Raw genomic sequence first — 18232 nt, forward strand, 5'->3', positions numbered from 1 at the left:
TTGATGTGTGGTGTTTAACGTCCCAAAACCACCATATGATTATGAGAAATGCCATAGTGGAAGGCTCCGGAAATTTCGACCACCTGGGGTTTTTTAACATGCACCCAAATCTGAGTACACGGGTCTACAACGTTTATGCCTCCACCAGAAATGCAGCTGCTGCAGCCGGGATTCGATCCCGCAACCTGCGGGTCAGCACCCGAGTACCTTAGCCACTAGACCACCGCGGCAAGCCCTTTAAGTGTGGAAAAGATTTGCCATCCTTGCTTATGAATACCACCGAGGCCCAACTCATATTTTTATAAAATAATCTGCATTTTCTAAAAAAAAAAAAAAACCTATACATAGTGTGCACGTGCGTCACGCAGCGCCCCTTCGTCATTTTGGAAATGCGCCGCCGACATGCCCGGGTACATACCGACTCCATTGCCTACCGCTGCCGTGTTGTCTCCTCGTGCTTATGCCCATTTAGTTTTGCCCCACGATGCAAGTTTGAGGGCTGCTAGTGAGGCAAGTTGCTTTAGTAGTCCCCAAAGAGGGAGCAGAGCTTCGGCGTGTTTCTTCGCCGAGAGTTATTACCCGAAATTGAGAACGCACATTGCGATTTTCCGAAAAGTACTGGCGTGTTTCGCTGGCGCGGATTAACAAAAAAACTACTTGAAGAAACTCGGTGATGTTTGCGTCTTCAGGTGTCACTTCATTCTGGGTGAGTGCTATAGCCAAGCACTTGCAAACTTGCTATAGCCAAGCACCTGCAAACAGAGATAGCTTACAAAGATACTGATGTTTATACAAACTTGTCCGCGACCACTGCATGCACTATCAGCGTGTGAGAGAGGCGGTTAAAATTGTGATCGATCGCAGAAATTCACGTGTTGCATTGAAACAAACTGTGAAAATGCACGCGAAACAATGTTAGTTCACTTTGAAGTATAGCCGATCGGTCCGAGTTGGGGGGGGGTCAGGATTTTGAAAAGTTGGTCAATCAATTCCCTAACATGGTCATCATCATGTTCAGGGACTCTACTGTACATTAGTGTAAAAAAAAAAGTAAAATACAAGGTGAAAAAGGTGTCAAAACATACGCGAAAAAAAAAAAAGTGATGACCGGCATTACTGCGGCATGCACCACGCGAAGTCTCTATGTGCCTCGCATAATATTTTGCTCGGCTGTTTCCACAAATTTCAAATAAATAGGCTCAACATCAGCACTGTTTAAAACATTTGGGGGGACGGGGGGACGCTGCTACTTCGGTGGCGTGGGCGGCAGCGATATATTAATATTATATCTTTTTTTTCTTTATCTCTATTATTAATATTATATCTGGATATATTAATAATATATCTCTTGTAAACTTGCCTAGCTCTGCAGGACTCGTTTTTGATGAAAGCTGCTGCGCTTCACTCATCCACTCTTAAAATTGTGGCTCGAGGGACTTTGGGCTTTCACTTGTTCTTGGGCCACGCGATTTGTGGTGTTTGTAGTGAAAGCGAGATAATGGGCCCTCGTAGATCGTGGTGGGCAGCCGGTGTATGCGGTGGCTGCAGTATACGTGTCGCACATCTTGATTTTCTGGTCTTGTATCGAGTGAACAAACGAGGCCTTCCTGATCCGATGAGCTCGTTGAAGTACGACAAAAAAACCCACAATGCTTCCCTTTCAACATCGTACACAGCAACAGATGACGAGTCCCCAACAAGCCGCGCTGCAGCACGCGAACTGCCGTAGGTACCCAGGGAGGTACCCGGGCATGGCGGGAGAGGGCGACAATGGCGGAAGTGACATCACATGAACACTATGTATATATTTTTGGCTCCCGGTATAGGGTTGCTTGGCATCTTTAGTGGTTAAGGAACTTGACCTTCTACATGGGGTGAATGGGGTTCAAAGCCTAGAAGCTCATGTAGTGCAGGTGCTTGGCCTGTCACTCAAAGCTTTGTTGCAGTGCTGCTAAAGCACATATGTGCGCCAATTGCAGCTGCCGAAATATTATAAATTTTTCTAAAAATCTAGACTCTTACTATGTAGGCCAGAAACCCGAATGGTGAGAAAAAGTAGCACAAGGTTTTCACTAGGCATGTGTGAATGTTCAAGTACTTCGAATATTCTAACAAATATCACAGCATTCCACTTCACTTTGAAATGAACCTGAATTATTCCAAGTTTGGAACTGTTTGAAATGAACGAGTAGACATATAAAATCCACATGTAGCTTATTGTAAAGTTGTTTTCATTCCAGTGGAGTGATGTTGTACTGTGGATACACATATCCAGGGAAAATTTGCAATACCACAAAACCTTGCTTTATTCTTCTCATACCACTTCATCAATTTTTAAGTTTAAAAGCTTGTAATACCAGCTTATATACTCTATGTATAGTAACTTTTTAAACGAAACATCTTTTTATGGGCTATCACTTGGAATCTACAGAGAGTCAAATCTTGCTACTGTTCAGTGTTGCTTCCTTTTTTTTTTTTAACCAAGAAGAATCACATTTGCACACGCCTTGTTTAAATTTAGAAAAGTATAGTGCAGGTTAGTTGAATCATAAAAAAATATGCTCATTTTTTAAAAATGTGATATACACTATTTGAATTCAATACAAAATTATTAGACCAAATTACTATTTGCTTTGATGCCTAATATTTACTAGTTGCTCATGCCTAGTTTTTACAATTCCTTTACAACACACTAGATGAATTAGCTTTTGCACTTACAATGAGTCGGGTGCTTTTTATGCATGCTGAGGTACTTGACTTGTTTTGTCTTGGAGCTCTCTTTTTAGTTCAAAGACATGACAAAACGAGGGTGGGGATGCAGATTTTTCATTTTTTTGCTCATTTGCTTAGGATAAAAGTTTAGAGTACTTCGTTGAAGTTGGAAATACTAAGCACAATGATCTTTCATGTGAAAAATAAAAGCAACATTCATGACTCCTCAAGCACACCCAGCACTTTATCTAGATCAGATGGTGTATATAGACTGTTGCTACCATCAAACTCTTGGGAATTGGCTACTGAGCAGATAAGAGAGAAAGGTGTTTGACCCCAGGTACTCTCAAAACAGTAGACTCTCACTAAAGGGAATTGCTGCTGAAGTGATACAACTGCTTCTAAACTTGATTAGCTTCGTGCTTGAATTCCGCATCCATATTTATTTGTCTATAAACAGAACTTTTATGAAATGCAACGTAGTTTTCTGGCCTTTTCAGGTTCCGCTTAATGAGCGTCTACTGTAATTTCGAGTCCTCTACTTTAGTATGCTTCTAACCATAGTTAGAAGCCTACTTTCATACTTGCGTGCACAGTGGACCCTTGTGTCTTTTAAACATCAAACATTATCGCTGTCATACTTGGTTATTATTTGACTGAACCTCCGACTTGTGACATGGGGACCTGTCACCAGTCTACACAGTTGACCCTTGTGTCTTTTAAACATCAAATATTATCGCTGTCATACTTGGTTATTATTTGACTGAACCTCCGACTTGTGACATGGGGACCTGTCACCAGTTTACAGTGTATTCAACAAAATCTTGACTCTTTCGTTACCACGCAAAAATGGTTGTTTTTCATATGTCTCGGGAAGATAGTTTTTGCCAGTTCGAAAAATAATTCAGCATGAATTGCAGCATACCAAACTTTAAACAATGAAATGGTCTTTCTAAAAAACATATGTTCTAGAGCAACAAAACATTTTAGAATGAATAAAAATATGAAAAACTGGAATATTTGGTTGCCAGCTGGTAAACAATGCAATAAAAAGCACTATATATGCAAAAATATTCACAATGAAGAAAACTCAGGATGTACATTTTGTAGACAAATAACCAAGGAACAGTATAAAAAATATTGAATGTTGTAAAAAATGTTTCTCTTCACATAGAGAAAGGAAATCAGAACCGAGGTGCTTCTTTGTTGCTCGTGCCGTGCAGTGAAGCATTGCATGATTTTTTGCGAGACACAAGGGTACTCGTACAATTTCCTCAGTAAATTTTTATTGTCTTGCGATGAGAGTCTCCAGGTATTCCAATGCAGATGGATACCCGTGGTGTGAATAATCCCTCTGTAAATGAGATGTCCAATGAACTTCGCTATTTCATCTAGCGTCACCTTTTTTCATGAGCCACCTCGCTCCGCATTGGTTGGCGTTCTAATATATGCATCCAAGCATCTTTATTTGCATTTTGTGCATATCCTATTAAAAAAGAAACAATATCGCACGCAGTTCTAAAACGTGTCGCATTACTTCGTAGTCGGGGCGAAGATGTGCTCTGGGGGCCTTCTTGCCGTTAGGAAAAGCTCTGCAGCCAGTGCCAGCACACCACGCCCCCGCGAAGTGTGGACCACGCACGTAACCAGAGTAGCTATAAGATTGTGCTCAAAGGTGAGAAGCTATACGCACTTGCAGCTGAGGAGACAACTTGAGGATGTAAACAAAACAATACCATGAAAGGCTGAGGATATTTCAGGCTGACGCAAAACATCATCGCCATAAATCTTGAATCCGAGGTGCTGTCATCCTTGAACTCTATCTAAACTCGTTGTCACTCAATTCAGGTGGGGTTGCAAGACAATTTCGAGCAGCGCATGTGTTTTTCAGCGCTGGTGCGCACCCATGCGTTTGTGACGACGATGCTATAGGGGCGACTAGTGACTCTAGATGCGACTCTGTGTCTGATATAACGATGCAAGCAAAACGAAAGCTCTTGGTAACTGTCAGTGAAGGCCACCTCAACACTTTGAACACATGGCGGATCTTTGTAAATAATTTTTGTAGAACAAATTTTCCCTGACTACCAGAAACAGCTCTTTGTTGAATAGCTGGCATAAATCTCTCGCAATAATTACTTGTCAAGATACTCAAATTGCGAAGCTGACACTTGCAAAGGTACTTTTCATTACAGAACTTCGATGTTACTATAGCAAAATCACGAGGAGCACGCACTTGACAGCTGTCAAGTTCGCCACTCTAGTGCACTTTTCTAACACGCATACACGCATACACGCACACGCATACACGCATACACGCATGCACATACACGCACATTCTAATACACGCACATTGGTTCGCTGAAAGGTCTGTCAAAAATCCCCATGTTGGCATAACTGGCAAATTCAAAATGATTCTGAAAATCGAGTGGCTTGACTAAATACTAGAGAGTGCGGGGCGCGAGAAACAAAGTTAACTTGCCAAAATTGACGAACCAAATGTGTTGATAACCGGTGATCGATTTGAATAGGTGTGGTGACAAAAGAGTTAAGCTGATGGTGATGGCACTCGACAAATTTGCACCAGCAAGGTGCAGACTGCTAAAAGCAAAAATTACTTTGTTTATTGTATGCTGATTAGTGGATTTCTCTTTAGCAGCTTCGGTGTGTTAGTGTTACTGTATTTTCTGACTACTCTAAAAACCCGAGTATAGGCTGGACCAGAATATAGGTCGACTCCCCGAACTTTGAATCTCTGAAAAAGAAATTTTTTAGAAATTGCTAAGTATCGTGGCACACCCTTACCTTGGTAAATACGCAATACAACTAGCTACACTGTGGTGACATTTTATTTGGACACTAACTTTATGTAGTTAAACCACAGGAGGCCACGAAGTGCTGTCACTCAGACTTGTCCAAACTTGAATCTGTTGATGTCCGTTTTTTGCTAGTAATGTCCCAGAGTGCATCGTCCTTCGTTCAATCCAACGTGTTACTGATGCAGCACTTCCGGAAAGATGGAAGTACGCCACCTCAGCGCAAAGCCTTTCCGCTTCATAATTGGTGCACCCACGATGGCGATCCCTTGAATTTCACACTTGTGAGCCAAGAGTCGCGCACTATCTCGAGAGCTTTTACGCGGATGCACTATACTGTTATGGGTAGCGACCTTGCACGCAGTTCCCAGATGAATTCGGCGTATAGCGTTTGCAGTTCAGGGTTTACTGCAGTCTGTCCAGCAACAATGTTTTTTTTGGTTGCTGCAGGATGTGATGCATTGCTTTTGGCTCCTTCATTTTTGAATGCTTTTCTTCGATGCACCGAATTCCCGTTGTGCTGCCAGCTTTCCAGGTTGCCAAGCACTTCGGCATGCTCAATAACTTTGTTCTTAACGCCGATTCTAAACTGCCATCGACTACCACTCATTCTGAAGGAAACAGAAAAAAGAAAACAGCAGACTGACAGCAGATAACCGAGGCAAAATGGCATTTATAGAACACTGTAGGCCTTGCCTAGCCTTGCCCAACGGCGCTGCTGCTGATGCTCACGATGGCAATGGAGGCTTTCATTTCAGCTGCCCATTGTTGCGGTCGTCCACATTTTTTTCTGCCAATGACCGGCATATAAGACGATGGTTGACTTTTTATTGCAGTTTTTTACAAAAAAAAAAAAGACCTATCTCGGTTTTTATGGTAGGTGAGAACGGTAATCATTTTCGATGTACTGTAGGCTCGTTAAACAGAACCTGAAAGGACCAGGAAAATGTTTTGTATAACAGGAGTTACGTTTACTGAAAGATGAATAAGGGTGAAGAATCGAAGTAGGAAACCAATCGTGCTAGAGGCAGTTGTTCCACTTAAGCAACAGTTTTGTTTAACACATTTCCGTTTACTGAGTCTACTGTAGTGCATTGCTTTCAGTGTTAAGTGCAGATAAAATACATTTGTTATTTGGAAGTGCAAGTTTCAAGAAATTTGTTCTTCTCTTTTTCCAGCTGACTGTCATGCTCAACACTAATGGTATCTCCCAGGACCTTCGTATGTACATTCCACTTTATCTAGAGCTGCTTCACGAGTCACCAGTCATCACAAAAACAGGTGAGCGAGCATGTCATCATCAGTAAGTAATGGCTCATCCATACTGGTGGCTTTTTAGTCAGTCTTGTGGTCATTGTAACTCTGCACAGTGAGAGATTAAGAGAGAGAAAGAGATGTAAACTTTATTAATTTCTGGCAGATTGCTGGGATGGGCTCCCTCCAACTTTTTTTTATTTCTGCTAACATGTAATTCTGGCAACATTTTATCCTGTATGCCTAAGGGAAATCCTACACAGTTTTCAGCAGTGAGATGTCAGATTGTGCTTACTGTTTATTGTTTGAAGTAGGTTGCAGAAGGTGTTCTGCTATTTAGCAGTTTTTGCATGTGAAATATACATATTTTATTGCCAAAAACACAAGCTGCTTTTATGTCCTTCCTCTTGTGTGGTTGTGTTTTTTGGCTATTTTCTGTTCTAGTTCAGAATTGCCAGTTTCTATTTCCATTGCCACGAGAGAGTCTGTAACCTTGATCTCATAATATACCATACCATATTTTTTCGGATATAACCTACACCCTTAATTTTTAAAATTACAGAAAAAAAAAAAGATATGTATCTAACCCGTACCCTTACCTTTTAAGCACACTTTTCTGAATTAAAGCAGCATGCTGGGGCAAGCTGGGTGAGTTGATACTTAAACGCTTGCATGTGTCTGTTCCTTTTAGTCCTCCATCGAGGTCATGCTGTGTACATGGCAAACGTCAATTTTTTTTTGTCTTTTGGTGTCGGGTACATGTGAAAATACGGCAGCTCTGCTGAAATTATAGATCCATGTGATGCTGCCTGCTTCTAGCTTGCGGAAGCAATAACGAAGTTAAATTGTGGCAATACGAAAACTCATTAGGTATCTTGGTAGAATTTCATCCAAAACCCAGCCTCCTAAGCATCAGATGGATGAGTGAGAAAAAACAGGCAGCTAGAAGCAGAGTCTAAATCTGAAGCATGTTGTGACCAAGAGTGTAATGCTAACCAACTGCAATTCTAACCAGTAGTTACATTATATTTCTGGTGTCTATATGTGTTCGTATTGTAAAACATGCACACCCTACTTTTTTTTTTTGAAGAAACTGTGTGTTACTCGTTCTTTTCATTTTTATTAAAGTGTAAATTTAGAACTGTTCAGTCTTGAGGCCTTGGTATCTCGACAGCTAGGACAGGTGTGACAATAATTCTTTTCGCAGTGGAATCCTGCAAGTGTATAGAATTTAAGTATGGGAGTAGAATTTAGAGCAAGTCTTCTTCCATTAAAAGACTTGTCAAAATTGTGACACCATGCCGACTGCTTTTCAGAACAGAAAGTTCATTCTCTATAAAATAACTAAGAAACTGATGAAATCCAATGTTTGTCTGAATTCCATCAGACTGGGAGAACCCTGTCCCCATTTGTTGTTGCGAAGTGTCTTGCTGACGCAATAGGACCTGGCTATAAGACCACTGAAATGATCAGCGGTGACCTGTTACTTGAAGTAAGTGATATTTCACAGTACAAAAAGCTTTCCAACCTTGTGGCATATGGCACATTTCTAATCACTGTGACCCCTCATCGGTCATGAACAGCATGAGAGAAGTGATTTCTGATGATCATCTGAACTTGAGCGAAGAAGAGCTTCTCGAAGGATGGAAGGACCAAATTAAGATAAGGTGTGAGAGCAAAGAAATTATGACAAAATTTCTGATCATCACTTCCGCTTCAACTGTTTTGCCCAAGTCTTTTGAAACTGGTTACACAAACACAAGCATCAGATTCTACATCCCGAATCCATGCAGGTGTTTTAAGGGCCAGCGTTCTGGTCATGGTTCGCAGAGTTGAAGTAGCCGACTGGCGTGTGCCACGTACCGGAATCACAAACACTCTTTCGACACTTGTGACAGTCCACTACGCTGTGCAAACTGTGATGGTAGGTGCGTGGCATATTGGAGAGCCTGTACTACTTGGAAACAAGAAAAGGAAATAATCCCACTAAAATAAAGAGAAAATATTTCCTTCAAGGAGGCACGAAGAATGGTTTCAACATTTTACGGCGCATTCTGTGCTGATGCAGCGTGTCGAGGAGCAGCGCCGCACCAGCCCTTATCAAAAGCCCAGCCTGCTTGAAGCGAGCTGTTGGCTGTGGCTCCTGCCCCCATGGTGGAACTAGTTACATCTGCTCCACCTATCCAGCAAGAAAGTCCCGCTACCTTAGGGTCGCTGGCACATGCACTAATTATGAAAGCCTGCTTCATGTGTACTGAAAGCTCATTACCGCCACGACCGGACGCAGTGGGCACAGCCAAGGCTGCCTGACTCTCCCTGGCCCGAACTGGCGCTGGCAACAGCCAGAGCAGCATGGACCCAAAAACAACCCCATCGACTTCCGGACCGGGGGGTGTAAAGGTTTTGCCCTCTGTGGCGAGGTTTGTTTTTACGTGAGACCTCACGCTCGCCCGTTGCCTCGTCAGAGGCAATGGACACTACACTTACACCAAAGGCTTACTATGCGCCTATGGAGCAGAGAGAGTCTCTCGACCGCTTCAAAAGAGATAAGATTCGTGTTAAAGAGCCTGGAAAAGACCCTCTATTACTTAAATTTTAAGTAATTTTCATTTTGGGCACACAGCACTACTTTACACACAAAATGGAGATTTAAGTTTACTATGGAACATCAGAGGATTGCTGAGAAACCTCAATGATGTCGAAGAACTTTTACATGAACATTTTCTAAAAGTGCTGTGTTGACAAAAAACACACCTAAAATCTAAAAACAAGAACTTTTTACGCCATTATGTTATATTCTGAAAGGACCAAGTTTATGCGGTGGTGTCATTGACTATAATGGCATGTGCATTATTGTCAATCAAGGAATTGGATGCTCACACTTACCCCTTCAAACGTCCTTCAGTGCAGTGGTTGTTCGAGCTGTCCTCTTCAATAAAATCGTCACTATTTGCTCATTTTAGATACTCCCACATCACCAGCTCTAAGAACAAGAATTTAAGGCTTTAATAGACAAACTCCCAGAACATTATCTGGTTCTTGGAGACTTTAACGCACATAGTAGTTTAAGGGGTGATTCTCTCTGCGATGCACGAGGTCATGTAATTCCTTTTCTCAACCTGCGCTTGTCTCTTGAATCAGAAGCAAACAAGATATTACAACCTGGCCAACAACACCTACTCGTCCATAGATCTCAGCATTACATCCCTATCACTTCTACCTCAACTGAAATGGAAAGTCATTAATAATCCTTACAGAAGGGACCATCTTCCAATAATTCTGAGCTCACCAATAGATAATGCAGGTCCTCCACAAGCTCATAGATGGCAGATCGACAAGGCCAACTGGGAAAAGTTTTTAAAGGCGACTAGCCTAAGTTTGTTCAATCTACGTTACTTAAGTGTAGACGCAGGTGTTCAATTCTTCACAGCTTTTATAATTGATGCTGCTACAAAGTTCATCCCACAATTGAGACCGTGCGCCAAACGACGCGTCTCTTGGTGAAATAGTGAGTGTGAAAACGTGACTGCTTGTAACTATACGCAGTTTCCATTATCTATCTTTGTCTTGTATGTGCTTGAATTCTTATACATTTTTAGTTGACTTATGTTTGCCTTCCTGATTTGCGCATCTGATACCTGTTTCTTTATTTTGTCTTTTTTTCTTGTGTGTTATATATGTTGTACCCACCCCCTCTGTAATGCCCTACGGGCCCTGAGGGTATTCTAATAAATAAATAAATAAATAAATAAACAATAAGTCTCAAGGAAGAAGAGTGCGTCGAAAAGCTAGAAGGGAGAGCTGGTAAAAATATTTGGCGGGAATTAACTCATACACAGATGAGGTGAGAGTCTGGAACATGCTTGGCAAGATAGCAGGATGGCAAGCACACTCACTTCCTCTAGTGAACACTCAAGGCGACAGCTTGGAGGATCAGGCAAACTCTCTCGGGGCACACTTTGAATAGGTCTCCGATTCGTTGCACTATACTGAAGCATTCCAATGGCATAAAACTATAAATAGAAAACAGAAAATAAAGCACAAATCTACGACACATGTGGCATACAGTGAACTTTTCTGTTTAGCTGAGCCTCTCTTATTTGCTGCAATGAATCCGCCCCAGGCTCAACTGAGTAGTATAGGAAATGGTGAAACACTTGCCCTCTGAAACTCTAAAAGCTCTCCTTTCTCTGTGTAATGCCATATGGTTTTCTGGTGAGATCCCCCTAGTCTGGAAAGAAGCCATCATTATCCTGATTCTAAAGCAAAGAAAGGATCCATTTTCTGTTGCTAGGTACAGGCGGATCGCACTTACAAGTTGCCTGTGTAAACTTTTCGGAAAGACGATTAACTGCCGGATTCTACACTTCCTAGAAACAAGTAATGTAGTGGATTCATACCAGTGCAGACTTTGCGAGGGTAGATCCACTACTGACCACTTGCTACGAATTGAGGCACAAAACCATGATGCTTTCGTCCATGATCATTATTTTCTTTCATTGTTTCTCTATATGGAAAAGGCTTATGACACCACCTGGCGTTTCGGCATACTACAAGACCTCTCACACTTAGATGTCCAAGGCAACACTCTGACCATAATCGAAAGTTACTTGTCCAACCACATTTTTCGTGTCTGCATGGGGAATGTATTGTCACGAACATTGGTTTAGGAGACTGGAGTGCCTCAAGCTAGTGTCTTGAGTTGCACACTTTTTTTTTTAAATATAATAGTTAACATTCCTACATTCCATGCAATATCTTTTATTACGCATATGTAGACGACATTCAGGTCGGTTTTAAATCCTTAAGTTTCACGATGTGCGAGGAGCAGCTTCAAGTTGGTTTGAATAATGTTACCAAATGGGCTGTCAAGAATGGGTTGAACTCAAATCGCAAAGAAGCATATGCGATTTATTTTCAAGAAAGAGAGGTCCCCATCCCAATCCTGTTTATGACCTTCATGTGCAACGATTAGCTGGGAAAAGTGAGTGTAAATTTTTAGGCATAATTTTAGACGGGAAATTAACATTCGTACTTCACATAAAAAACCTCAAAAACAAGGGCCTGAAAGCAATGAATATACACTCAATGTTCACATATATCATGGGGCAGTGATAGAGGATGTCTGATGCATCTTTATAAGTCTTATACAAACGTGCCAAGATTACGGGGCAATAATCTGCCTGTCAGTGACACTAAACGCTTTGAAGATGTTTGAACTGTTTCATCATGTCGACATCCGGCTCTGTACGTGTGCTTTTCGTACTAGTCCTGTAGAAAGCCTGTATGTAGAATTGGACAAGGGGTCATTGCAACTTTAGATATCTTAAATGTCCTTGCTATATTATTTCTAAGTGAATGCAGACAAAGAATACCGTACACATTCAACTATTATTGATATGTCGATTTCTGCAGTGTTTTGCAACCGGCCTTCGTTGCACAACCCTGCTCCATGTGAGGGGCCTTGCTCAGGAAACCGGTGTGCCACTTGAACACATTTTGAGGGCCCCTGCAGAACAGCTGCCACCGTGGCAGTGGCAAACGATAGATTGCGATGTGTCTTTCTGAGAGGTTACAAAGCACACCCATTGTACATACCCAGGCACTTTTCATGGAACTGCAACATAAGTACACTTCTCCTGAATTTTTTACTGATGCCTGAAAGTCTTACACTTTCGTGGCGTACACAGCAGTCTGTTCATCCTTTGCGGATGTCGGCGCTCTGCATCCTGACACAAGCGTCTTCACTGCATAAGCTTTTGCGGTACTTGCGGCTGTTAAACACATTAAAAAATTAAAGTTACAAAAGGCAGTAATTTACACAGATTCCCTGAGCTTTGTAAAAGCCTTGAAAGCTCTTAAACACAAAAACTCTGTCCTTGTCTTGTTTTATTCACTATTATGCACAGTCTACAAGTCCAAACAGCATATTGTAGTGTGCTGGGTGCCAGGACACTGCAACATCCAAGGTAACGTGGTGGCAGACCAGCTAGCAACATCGGTGCACGTAAGCACTGCCAATACTGTATTTACTTGCATAATTCTCGCACTTTGTTTTGCGAAAAATTGCTGAAAACTTGGGGGTGCAAGTATTATGCGGGGAAAATTTTCCACGAAAAGGTACAGAGTGCTAAAAAAAATAGGAAAAAGAAACAGAGCGGCCGCAAATCAGGGTTTTCACAGCAGCAACTAACTACATGCTTTGAGAAGTACTAATTAAGACTTGCCTTAACAATATCACCATGGGTTCAACAAAAAAGCAAGATTTATTTGATGCACTAAATCCATCAGTCAATAAAGTCACTTGGCCGAACTTCTCAAAGTCAGAGTTAAAACTGGAGTCGCTGATTACGGCCTCATCCAAGTCACCGCCAGCTTTGACATCCTCTCTATAACCCCTTTTGTGCATCATGTCGTCTTTTATCCGGTCGAAGAGATAGGAAATCTCAGTTGTTTTGAAACTGCGGGCTATGATTTCTGGAAAAATCATGGACCATGCCTAGGTAATCCACATGCTAAGGAGCTCCACTGACGGCTTCTTTATTTTGCCTCCGGGAGTCATGGGATGGTTGCCTTCGACCATCCACTCTGCATACAGCCTCCGAACATTATCCTTTAGGGTTTGTTCAAGGAAACATCCAGAGGCTTAAGCATCGATGTCAGGCCCCAGGAATAACGGCCAAATCAGTCCGCAGCTCTTTAAGCTTCCTCCGAACGGAGTCGATGGGATGACCGTAGAAGCTGTCGACGATCAGCAGCGACTGGTATAGAAGTGCGCGTGGCTGGTGTCCCCAGACAGTTTTCACCCAGTCGACCATCAGATCAGCGGTTATCCACCCTTTCTCCTGCACCCGTATGTGAAGACCAAGAGGGATCTTTGCCTTCGGTAGGGTCTTTCTTTTAAAAATTACAGAAGGTGGCAGCTTCCGCTCGTTCGCTGTAACAGCGAGCATGACTGCCCACCGCTGCTTTTTTGCACTGGTTGTCTTGATGTGCACACTCCGCACACTTTTTTGTTCGACTGTTGTGCAGTGCGACATGTCGAAATTGAGCGGCATTTGATCCGCATTCGAAATTCGCGAGAGCAAAAAGTTCTTTTCTTGCCAAATCCAGATCACAAATTGATGAAATTTTACAATCTTGTCTTCATCTGTCAAGGGTAGCCGCTGGCTCAAAGTTTTCTGTTTTCTGAGTGGCAGTTCATTTCGGCGCATAAAGCGTGTGGCCCATTCATTGCTTGTACAGAAATCTCTTTGCCAGGATGCCCTCCTTCTTGGCAATTATGCGCACCTGATTCTTCATTAATTCAATGGATACGGCACACCCGTCCGCGTGGAGACTTGACGTAGTTGAGTAGTGCCGCCCCCCCTGCACATATTTTTCAATCTTAGGCCCATGGAAGGCCTGCTGGGTTTTGTTAATGGCCTTTAGCTGTGCGTGCTGCCGTTGCCAGTACCAGGCACAAAAATTCATCAACTCCGAAGTGCCTGCCGGCGGCCCTGTTGCCGTGTTCTAATGCATGGTCAATCACCTCGACTTGAAAGCCACCGTGTAGCTTGCGTACCAGCCCATAGCGTAATCACAGAACGAGGTAACACACACGCTGAACGAACTAGCACTAACACGTTGCTATGGCAGACCAAAACACGTACTTGCTACTTGTGGCTTGGCTTGGATTAGGTTAGGGCTCTCTGCGATAGCAGTTCGCACGATGCACGCTAGGCTGTCGCTTAACGCGCGCTATCATCATCAATGGTTGGAAGCAGATGACATTCTCACCGCAATGTTTGGGGGTGCGATAATTGTAGAGGAGGAAAAACTTTTTTACCAATCCAGAGGATGCAAGGATTACGTGAGTAAATACGGCACATTCGTAGATATCTCTGCTGTTAACTTACAACCATATCTCAAACAAAAGCTCGGAGCTTATCGGCAGAGCACATGTGATTGTCACACAGAAAATAAACTACACGTCATTAAGCCGTTTTTTGGTAATTGGCGGCCAGTGTCAAAATCACGCTACCCAAAAGTTACACTTACAAGGCTAAGAACAGGACATACACACAGCACACATTCATACCTTTTGTGCGGTGGCGATTTGCCTTTGTGTAATAAATGTGGTGAATCACTCACTGTCAACCATATTCTCATCTAATGTAGTGAACTAGACTCTATTAGATAACAGCATTTTTTGTTAGCTTACTGTGAACACATTCCACTTCATCAAAGGATGTTCATTGGCAAAGAAACATTTTTTAATTATCAGTTATTGCTTGTGTTTGTAGATGAAATTCACAGCTTCATCATATATATAAGGGAACTGCGTAGCATAACCTCTCCACCGAGGTCGTTGCTGAGGTAGCTACTCTGAGAAGGGCCTGTCTCTCAGACTTTAGTTTCAAGGGGGTTGAGGAGGCATTCCTGCTATTTTACGATCGCTGCTTTGTAGATACCGTGGTCACTTGTAATTCATTCCACACCCAAACATCAAATTGCATATCACTGTCACAATTTCATAGTTTATACACACCTGTTATGCTTTTATATTGTCACGACGCAGACACAGCAGGAGTTCGATATAGAAGAGCTCACTTTAATTAAAAATGAAAGGCGCTCGTAAAGAGGACCGGGCAAGAGCTTCGTCTTCTTCTCTGGCTGTGCGAGCTCTCCTCTGCAGGTTGAATGCGGCATTTGCCTCCCTCCAGGAAGAGCATCGACCCGATGCTCGGCTACAGAATACGCGGTGTATGTAGTTGACGTATTACGCAACTGGCTCACTGAAATATGGCTTCATCCGCACAACGTGTACGATTTCAGATTTTTGAGCTCGTGAGGAACTGTCAGGGATGACCTCATAATTCACGTCACTTAGGCGCCGTATAACATTGTAGGGACCAAAGTACTTCTTCAATAACTTTTCACAAAGGCCGCGTCGGCGAATAGGGCTCCAGACCCACACTTTCTCGCCTGGTTGATAAGTGACGTATCGGTGTCGCAGGTTATAACGTTGTGCGTCATAACTCTGCTGTCGGGCGATTCGCACGCGTGCTAGCTGCCGTGCCTCTTCAGCTCGTTGGGTAAAGGCTTGAACATCCGTGTCTGTATCCTCGCAGTCGTGCAGCAGCATGGCATCAAGCATTGTCGTCACTTCACGGCCATAAAGAAGACTAAATGGCGTGCTCCGCGTAGTTTCCTGCTGCGCCGTATTATAAGCAAACGTCACGTATGGTAGAACGTCGTCCCAATTTTTGTGATCCACGTCGATGTACATACTAAGCATATCAGCAATTGTCTTGTTGAGGCGTTCTGTTAAGCCGTTGGTTTGTGGGTGGTAGGAGGTAGTTTTTCGATGCGCTGTTCCACTCAACCCAAGCACTGACTTGAGGAGCATGGCCGTGAAAGCGGTACCTCTGTCTGTTATTATAATTCTAGGAGCACCATGCCTCAGAACGATATTTTCAATGAAAAATCGTGCCGCTTCTACTGCGGTTCCACTTGATAAAGCCTTTGTTTCTGCGTAGCGAGTAAGATAGTCCGTAGCGACAATTACCCACTTATTTCCAGTATGCGAAGTCGGAAATGGTCCAAGGAGATCCATTCCGATTTGTGCAAAAGGCATGGTGGGCACTTGAACTGGTTGCAACAATCCGGCTGGTTTTAAAGGTGGCGATTTTCGTCGTTGACAATCGAGACACGTGCGGACGTAATGCTTTACAGTGCCTGGAAGCTTCGGCCAGTAGTACTTTTGTTGGATTCTGGCCAATGTGCGCGTGTATCAGAGGTGGCCGGAGGGTGGCTCATCGTGGCAAGCGCTCAGGATCTCATCGCGAATGGATGTCGGGACGACAAGTAAGTGGGCGTTTCCGCTGGGGGCAAAGTTCTTCTTGTATAGGACACCACTGCGCAAGCAGAATGATGGCAGGCTCCTTGCAAATATCTTGGGAACGCTTGTAGACTGGCCGTTAAGAAAATTAATAAGAGGGAGCAACTCACTGTCTTCTTTCTGCTTAGACGAAATGGTGACCGTGTCGACCACTCCTAAAAATGCCATGTCATCATCTTCTGAGACATCATCTTGCTTTATAGGCGACCTGGATAAGCAATCAGCATCAGAGTGCTGTCGTCCCGACTTATAGACGACCGTCATATCGAATTCTTGTAGGCGTAAGCTCCAGCGCGCTAGCCGACCGGATGGGTCCTTCAAGTTGGTCAGCCAGCAAAGAGAGTGGTGGTCGCTGACTACGTGGAAGGGACGGCCGTAGAGGTATGGGCGAAACTTCAGAACTGCCCATACTACAGCAAGACATTCCTTTTCCGTTGTGGAATAATGGGACTCGGCACGGGAAAGCGTCCTACTTGCATATGCAATCACTCTCTCGGCTGAGTCTTGCCACTGGACGAGTACAGCGCCTAAACCTACGTTGCTGGCATCAGTGTGGATCATGGTTGGAGCGTCCTCGTCAAAGTGAGCAAGCACAGGGGGTGTCTGCAGGCGCTGTCGTAGAGCGTCAAATGCTGCTTGTTCCTCTTCGCCCCATAAAACTGGAACATCGTCTCTCGTTATGCGTGTTAAGGGCGACGCCATGTGCGAGAAATTGGCGATAAATCTGCGGTAGTAGGCGCAAAGGCCAAGAAAACGTCTTACGGCCTTCTTTTCTGTTGGCACCGGAAATTTTCGGACGGCGTCGATCTTGTCGGGGTCCGGACGAACACCTTCATGGCTCACCACATGTCCTAAGAATCGGAGTTCCTTGAAACCGAAATGACATTTCTGAGGTTTCAGCGATAAGCCAGCAGACCGTATTGCTCGAAATACTAATAGCAGCCGTCTTAGATGTTCCTCGAATGTTGGTGAGAAAACAATGACGTCGTCGAGGTATACCAGACACGTCTGCCACTTAAGGCCTGATAGGACGGTATCCATCAGTCTCTGAAATGTTGCTGGGGCTGAGCACAATCCGAAGGGCAAGACTTTAAACTCGTAAAGCCCGTCAGGCGTAACAAAAGCAGTCTTTTCTCTGTCCCGCTCATCGACCTCGATTTGCCAATAACCGCTTTTCAGGTCCATCGACGAGAAGAAGCGTGCATGCCTCAGCCTGTCAAGTGAATCGTCAATACGCGGTAGTGGGTATACGTCTTTCTTGGTCACGCGGTTCAGCTTGCGGTAGTCCACACAGAAGCGTAAGCTGCCGTCTTTCTTCTTAACTAGCACTACCGGTGATGCCCAAGGGCTTTTTGACGGCTGAATGATGTCATCATTGAGCATTTTCTGGACTTGTTCTTGGATTGCTTCGCGTTCTTTCGGTGCCACGCGGTATGGGTTTTGTCGAATTGGTCTTGCCGTCTCTTCCGTTATAATTCGGTGCTTTGTCAGTGGCGTTTGATTTACTCTCGAGGTCGACGAAAAACAATCTTCAAACTGGCCGAGAATATCTAGAAGACTCTGCCTC

The 18232-nt window shown here is 43.5% G+C and overlaps 1 protein-coding gene across 1 annotated transcript in view; it reads left to right on the plus strand.

Moving 5' to 3' along the window:
• Positions 1-18232, plus strand: part of LOC119160965 (uncharacterized protein C05D11.1) — a 269272-nt gene that overhangs the window by 163306 nt on the left and 87734 nt on the right. Inside the window, exon 14 of the mRNA XM_037413256.2 lies at positions 6707-6809. Coding sequence (XP_037269153.2) covers positions 6707-6809 — 103 coding nt within the window. The remainder of the gene's footprint in view (positions 1-6706; positions 6810-18232) is intronic.

This window comes from Rhipicephalus microplus, chromosome X (assembly GCF_043290135.1).
Source record: "Rhipicephalus microplus isolate Deutch F79 chromosome X, USDA_Rmic, whole genome shotgun sequence".
Taxonomy (NCBI): Eukaryota; Metazoa; Arthropoda; class Arachnida; order Ixodida; family Ixodidae; genus Rhipicephalus; species Rhipicephalus microplus.